This window comes from Mus caroli, chromosome 6, assembly GCF_900094665.2.
Source record: "Mus caroli chromosome 6, CAROLI_EIJ_v1.1, whole genome shotgun sequence".
Taxonomy (NCBI): domain Eukaryota; kingdom Metazoa; phylum Chordata; class Mammalia; order Rodentia; family Muridae; genus Mus; species Mus caroli.
This window is the reverse complement of record NC_034575.1, coordinates 80,123,262-80,131,548: the sequence shown is the minus strand read 5'-3', so window position 1 is coordinate 80,131,548 and position 8,287 is coordinate 80,123,262. Positions and strand designations below refer to the sequence as shown.

Below are 8,287 nucleotides of genomic sequence, written 5' to 3'. Positions count from 1 at the left end.
AAAAAAAAAAAAAAAAAAAAAAAAAAAAAAAAACCAGAGTTCCAAGCTATTCTGGGATACACAGTAAAACCCTGTCTCCCTGTCTCAAATTCTTAATTACAAGTGTATATGCATATATATATATGGCATATATACACATATACACACACACACATATATATACACACACATATATGTATGCATATATATGCAAATATAAAATATGTACCTATTCACATATTCATATGTAAATATACATATATGAACATATGTATATAAAAATATAATAGTTAACACTGAAGCATATACATATTTGGACTTTTTCAATATCAGACATTTATTGTATGTTTTGGAATGTAGAATGTATCCCTGTCCATAATTGATAAATTATGCACCAACCCATAAGAGTTTGGCACTTAACTAGTCAATTATTAGCAATTTACAAGTTTGCTATCCTGAATAAACTAAACCTCAGTAGGTCAGTTAAGAGATTTCTTTATGTATACCTGTTATTATCATGGACAAGTCACTTTACCACTTAGATGAGGACACTAGAAATTGAAGGAAATAATGCCTACCTAGCATTTATCCCCAGCAGTTAATGGATGGCTAGCACTTTTAGTTCACAGCCTAGTGATCTCCATTTGTGACTCCCATAAACTTTAAATAAAATTGTTTGTTAAATAAATGAAATTTCAAAAAGTTTCCTAAAACTTTATGATCATCTCAGAAGATTATCTTAGACTACAAGAAAATGCCAAATCTGCCAGTTACAATGGCATTTCCCTTTTTAACACAAAGAACACAATTTAATATACTACTCTTTATCATGAATATCTCTAAAATAACCTGTATTTAGCAGAAATAGGAAGGAAAGGAGAACAGTGGAATACACCTGGGTAAAGTGAAGGAAATTGTAATTGTTACTTTAAAAACCCACTACAGTAAGCCAGGCATGGTGGTACACACCTGTAATTCTAGCACTTAGGAGGTTGAAGCAGGAAGATCAGGATTTAAAAATAACCTCGACTACATGGCAAGTGCAGAACCCATTTGGGATACATGGGATTCAGTTTCAAGCAAAGAACAACAAAAAGAACTATAGTTTATAAAAATTGTATATGCATTATCTGGACAACTATATAAAATAAAGATAATTCATGAATTAAAGAGGAAGGAAAAATATATGATATTCATTCCCAGAAATGCTTCTCCAGTTATTTATCTTAGAATATTAGAGCACTCTGTATTAAATCTCATTCTGACAACTAAATGACTATAATTCTCAAATATTAATACATATATTTAATACATACTTTATCTCATGAATCCATGCCTATGCAACTCTTCAGCAATTTAGTAACTAAAATCCTAATAAAACTAAACCAACAGGACATGCAGTGTATTTCAATAGTGGAGGCACCTGTCTAGAACACACAAAGTTGTGCATTCAGTCCCAGCATTGCAAGAAACAAATGGGGAATATAAAACCAACATACCTGCACATTTGTTCACCTTGACCGTAGATGACTTTATTTGTCCAGATTTGGCTAAAATAATGAAAAAAAATATATTTCTATAACACATTACAGGTAACATTCAGATTTAGGAAAGAGCTAGTTTTCAAAGAGCACTGCAGTCTCCAATCCCTTTTGTCCTGGGAGTTATTACTTTAAAAAATTCTTAGACATGGACCTGACCAAGTCAAAATGCACACTTTTAGTGTTGGGGGGGGGGCTGTTAGTTAATTTTACTTGCTCATGTAAACATAAACGATTTGAGTTAGATTCCCAAAAAATTATATAAAAATGTCAGGTAGCACAAGCTTATAATCCCGGCATGGGGACTAGGCTAACTGGTGAGCTCCAAGTGAACAAGTGACACTGTCTCGGAGAGAGACAGTGTTCCTGAGAACAAAACTAAGCTTTTCCAGAGTCCACAAACACGCACATGTGCACGTATTCACACATGCATAAAAAGGACAATGTCTCCATTTTTCTTCCTTCTTTCATTTAATAAAATTGAATAATAATATTAAACTTCCCTCAGACAGGCAGTACAAATCATTTCATGAATATTAATTGAAAGTTGAGTATTATCAAGTCATCAGCCTATTCTGGTAGCAAAGATACCATCTTTCACTCTGAGTAGAACTCTGTGGTTCACTTTTTCTTTAATTATGCAGAGGTATATAAATGTTCATGGTTAAAAGTCTCCTGTAAGCCAAGTATAGTGGCTCACACCTTTAATCTCAGCACCAGGGAAGCAGAGGCAGGAGGATCTCTGTGGCTTGAGGACAACCTGGTTTACAAAGTGAGTTGTTGAGTAGCCAAGGCTATGTAGAAAGATCCTGTCTCAAAAAAACAAAACCAGCAACAACAACAACAAAAAGCCAACAACAGTAAAATGACCAGTGTTGGGGCTGGTGAGATGGCTCAGTGGGTAAGAGCACCCGACTGCTCTTCTGAAGGTCAGGAGTTCAAATCCCAGCAACCACATGGTGGCTCACAGCCATCTGTAACGAGATCTGACTCCCTCTTCTGGAGTGTCTGAGGACAGCAACAGTGTACTTATGTATAATAAATAAATAAATTAATTAAAAAAAAAATGAACAGTGTTTGGGATACCACTGTTAAAGACTCAGTAAATATCTTCCTAATACCATTTTGCAAGAAGTTTCTAGTAAACTGACAAAATACATTCATTTGAGTGAGTTTTAAAGTTACAGTCTAGGGAGTTGGCTTAGTGGATAAAGTGTTTACCTTTACAAACATAAGAATCAGAGTTCAGATCCCGAGATTCATGCAAAGTTAAATATAGCAGCACTAATCTGTAATCCCAGCATGCCTAAGACAAACTGGTAGAAATACACAGAAGGATCCTGAGAAGCTCAAGGGTTAGCTACTTTGAAACTCTCAGTGAACAAGAAGAGATTCTGCCTCAAAATAAGTGAAAAGCAAGGACTGACATCTGAGGATGTCCACTGACCTCTACACACCAAGATTACAACTTACCAGAAGAGGTTGAAGTGACAGTTTCCATGATTTTTGAAGCATCTGTCTCTTTTCTATTTAAAAGAAAGAAAATTAGAAAACACTAAAAACTAGTTAAAAGTTCTATATATGTCTAAAACTAAAGTGTTTATGAATATTTAAATTCAAGTATAATTTGATAATTGGTATTTAAAGATATAGTCTTAAAAATTAAATCTAACATGGACATATTAATTTTTCATATGAAAATATGAATTCACCTACTTTAAAGCAGATGCAGATGATTTCTTAATATCTGAAGGTTTCTTCTTCATTTCTTTGTTCTTAGAAGAAAATACATTTATAAAAAAATTAGCTTCCTCCAACTACAAAAGTCAGTTTAGACAATATAGAAAACTACAGAGTTCAACAATGAAAACATTCAAAATCTTCCTACTCTGAAGTATAAATGCTTACCCTTTTCTCTTTACATTTCCTCTAATTTGTGATCATGTTTTAGTCACTATAACAGCTTCAGATGGGCCTCTGATTCTGTCCTCCTTTTCCATCTGCCCACATTCTTTCAACAACATAAAATGCCTGCACTCTTAAAACTTTCATCATACTTAAGGAAATATCAGTCCAGTAGTTCCACCTATACGTGTGTGGTATGCCTCAAAGATCTCTAGTAGATAAACTGTGCAAAGTATGAAACCAGAGGTATTTACCTTTCCCTACACATACATACCTATAACAGCCGATTGTTTAAATTAGGTACAAGAAGACATTAATGAAAGTAAAAGAACATAATATACTGTGATTACAGTTACATGGTATGGTCCCTCAAAACATCACACCATCCTATTCACTTAAAGAAGTATCTCATGGTTTCTTTAGCATATACTGACCACCAACATACACCCTAAGACCATACTGAGCAAAGTAATTACTTGAATAAAAGCAAAATGGGCTTTTAAAAGGGTGGTGCATGCCTTTAATTCTAGCACTCACAGGAGGCAATGGATAGGAGGCAGGAAGCAGAGGTGCCAAAGGGTGCCATGCAAGGTTCCAAAGGAGAGAAGCAACCAACAGTTCTATGGAGGTATAATGCCCATGAACCACAACAATAAACAGCCTGGCACAATAACCCCAAGGTAAGGGCATGCACATCTTGGCAGTAACTAACAGTTCTCTAACTAAACATAAGACCCTTTCAACAAGATAGAAACCATGACTAATGCCTAGTTCTGGAAAACTAACCAACTATTCTGTTAGTGAAGGCCACTTTACTTCACCAGCATAGTCCCTAACAACAGTCTAATCATCTGCCCTTCTACCTGTAGGTCAGGCTATCCTTATCAAGGCAACTTCTTTTTGCAGCAAGACCATTACAGAAAACCACAACAAATCCAATCAAAGGGGAGCCAAATCCCAATGGAGAAATCTATCAAAACACTCCTCAAACTAAGGACTAGAGAACGTATCAGAAGTGGAAGTGGAAGGAAAAACTGTAAGAGTCAGAAGAACAGGGAGCTTGCTGTAAGATTATGTTGTCTAGTACAGTCGAAGCTACACCCATAAAGTCTCACCAACATTACACTAATAGACATGCTCAAGTGGAGGCTGGGGAGGAGTGCTCACAAGGAACCCTACACAAGGAACTACAGGCAACTAAGGAATGCTCAGAGTAGAAGAAATACTCTTCTCTGAGAAGAGTATACCAATTGGTTGTCCATACCAATACCTGAAACTTATGTTTAAGTAATATTGTACTGGCTGGTTTAGTGTCAACTTGACACAAGCTGGAGTTATCACAGAGAAAATAGCTTCCTTAGAGGAAATGCCTCCAGGATATCCAGCTGTAAGGCATTTTCTCAATTAGTGATAAAGAGTGGGAGGGTCAATTGTGGGTGGTGCCATCCCTGGGCTGGTAGTCCTGGGTTCTATAAAAAAAGCAAACTGAGCAAGCCAGGGGAAGTAATCCAGTAAACAGCATCCCTCCATGCATCAGCTCCTGCCTCCAGATTCCTACCCTGTGTGAGTTCCAGTCCTGACTTCCTTTGGTGGTGAACAGCAATGTGAAAGTGTAAGCTGAATAAACCCTTTCCTCCCCAACTTGCTTCTTGGTCATGATGTTTGTGCAGGAACAGAAACGCTAACTAAGACAAACATTATACAGACTGAACAGGGTATTTTTAGAAATATATATGTATGTACATATATGCATGTGACTGCAGTGGAAAAAAAAGAGTAGCCATGAATTTGATAGAGCAAGGGGTGGTATATGGGAGGGCTTGAATGGAAGAAAGGGAAGGGAGAAATTATGTAACTATATTGTGATCTAAAAAAAATGAAAACAAGAGCTTTCAATCGTCAATAGAAAAGAGAGACCATTACTGAATAACTGAAGGACAGGCAGTATATACATCATGCATATGCTAGGCAGAAGGGTTCTTCACATCTTGGCAGGATAAAGCCAGAGAATTGTGGACTTCTTCATGCTATTCAATCTAAAACATATGGAATATCTATTTCAGAACTTTCCACTGAGTACTTTGATATGAAAGCTGACCCAGTAAGTGAAACTACAGAAATGATATTCAAAATGAAGGGCTACAGATAATGGACAATTAAGAGTGTATATTACAGGGCTGGCGAGATAACTCAGTGGCACTGACTGTCTTTCTGAAGGTTCTGAGTTCAAGTCCCAGCAATCACACAGTGGCTCACAAACACCCATAATGAGATCTGACACTCTCTTCTGGTGCGTCTGAAGTCAGCTATAGTGTACTTATGTATAACAATAAATAAACCTTTGGGCCAGAGGGAGTGGGGCGACCTGAGTGAGCAAGGTTCACCGGAACGAGCAGAGGCCCTAAAAATTCAATTCCCAACAACCACATGAAAGCTCACAACCATCTCTACAGCTACAGTGTACTCACATACATAAAATAAATAAATACATCTTTAAAAAAAAAAAAGAGTGTATAGTACATAAACCAACTACTTTAGGCCAACAGGAAGGTTTAGTAGGTAAAAGTACTTGCTGAGCAAACCTGACTAATTTGATGTCCAGATTCTAGGGAGAAAAGACAGAACCAATTGTTCGCTGACCGCCATATGTACACCACAGTATACATGTGCCTGTATCTATATGTACACCAGACGCACAAAACAATAATTAAAATTTAAATTTACAAAATAAAATTTGGGGTTCAGAGGTTAAGAGCACTGAATGCTCTTCTAGAAGATATGTTTGATGCCAACACTCACATAGCAGGCAGCTCACAACTGTTTCTAACTCCAGTTCCAGAGGATCTGATAACCTCTTCTAGTTTCCAAGTGCACCAGGTAGAGACATGGTATACATACATACATAGAGCAACCCATAAATAAATAAGTGATAAATTCTATTGAAACACACACAAAACTGTTAAAGAGCACAAAATGTAAATAAATGGAATGATAAATTTTATTTCTGAATAGATGTATGTAATGCTGTAAAATCATCAATATAAGCAAGTCAAATCTCAGTATTACTAGAGACTCTAAATGAATTATAAAATTACTTCAAGATTGAACAAAAATGGGGCTTTATGAAAGACTCATTGGCAACGAAAACTAACTCACTGCCAACCCTGAAACCTGAGTTTGAGCCTCAAGATCCACAAAATCTCACAAATTGTCTTGCATGTATATATTTATATGTACAGAAACACACAAAATAGATTTATTCACATCAATTGAAATAAAAAACAAAGAAAAAGAACTCTACCAGAAAGACAAGGAATTATGGGCATAGCAGTTTAAAACTATATAGTAATACCATTCAAGAACTCTATTTATGCAACAGGATAATCTCAGACAGATCTATGCATTGAGAGTAGTTTGTACACAGGCAGCTTTCAAACTGTCGAGAAAGGAGAGGTTAGACAGTTTTGGGTTTAGGTCCCTACCTGTTCTGGAAATACTGACCTCAACCAGATTATACACTATATAGTGTGTGTGTGTGTGTGTATGTATACATCATAACATATGTTAAATATGTATGTATGTATGTATGTATGTTTTAACAGCAAAAAAACAGACTATTTTTGACACTGGAATAAAGATGATCTAGAGATGACAAGTGAGAAAAACAAAATCCATAGAAGAAAATGTAAATGCATTCAAGCATATGGAATGAAAAATATTTTTTATATTTATTTTATTTATTGTCTGTCTTCTCTGTTTATGCCTGTTCTACAAGTGTGGCATTCAAAGGACAACCCCCCCAAGTTGACTGTTTCTCTCCTTTTCCCATATGGGTTAGGCCATCATGGTCAGTGGCAAGTGCCTTACTTCACTGAGCTATCATACTGGCTCATTTCCAGTATATGGAAGCTGAAGCAGAGGGATAGAAATTTGAGGTCTGGGCTATATAGTGATTCCCCTCAATCAACAAAAATATCAATAGAAAATGGAAAAGATATAGGCAATTCAAGAAAGGGAGTTTTTATTATAATTATTAGAGCATATTTACATGCTAGATTTTTAAACTGAAGAGATTAAGATGATGGCTACAAGTGTTCCAGGTCTCATGAATCACAGGGGTGTAAATGACTGCAGCTATTCTACAGGATATGCACCTATATCCTTCATTGAACCACTGTTCTGGTGTACACAAGAATAAGTACAAAAGTGTCACCAATAAAAGTCATAAAGAGCTAACTAAAGTCTTGCCTTTGGAAATGAAAAAAAGTAATAACTCAAGTATATTTCTATAAGGAACTGTCAAGTCAAGACAATCACTCAACACAAAAGTCACAAAAGGAGGGAAGTCTCAATTACTTTTAAAATTAAATTACTACTGATTGAGGAATATATATTAATGAATCTCTAAAAGAGGTATTCTATAGCAAATAAAAATGTAAATTATTAAAACAAAGCAAAACCAAAGTAAAACTTACTGGAAATTTTTAAATAATTCTATAGATATTATATATGGTCTTTAACAACATAGGAAATGGTACAGAAAAACTAAACTCAAATAATGGTATGTCTAAAGAAACAAAAGACTCTAGTGAACATATGGATATAAAGTTCAAAATTTATAATCATAATTATGGTTTCATAAACAAAGGTCTGTAACCGACTCTGGTATTAGACTGTCTTAGTGTGTTGTACATCACTTAGCATTACACTAGTTGTGGTTGTGGATATGTAGACAGATAAAAGGTTTTAATTTTTGGACTAAGATTTATGTATTTTTCTACATGTATCCCACACATTTAAAAAGTTAAAGTAAGACTAGGCCGGGGCCTAGCAAACACAGAAGTGGATGCTCACAGTCAGCT

General features: G+C 35.6%; 1 protein-coding gene across 1 annotated transcript in view; it reads right to left on the bottom strand.

Moving 5' to 3' along the window:
* Positions 1 to 8,287, bottom strand: part of Znf638 (zinc finger protein 638) — a 121,414-nt gene that overhangs the window by 30,801 nt on the left and 82,326 nt on the right. Inside the window, 3 exon segments of the mRNA XM_029479015.1 lie at positions 1,479 to 1,529; positions 2,994 to 3,046; positions 3,237 to 3,295. Coding sequence (XP_029334875.1) covers positions 1,479 to 1,529; positions 2,994 to 3,046; positions 3,237 to 3,295 — 163 coding nt within the window.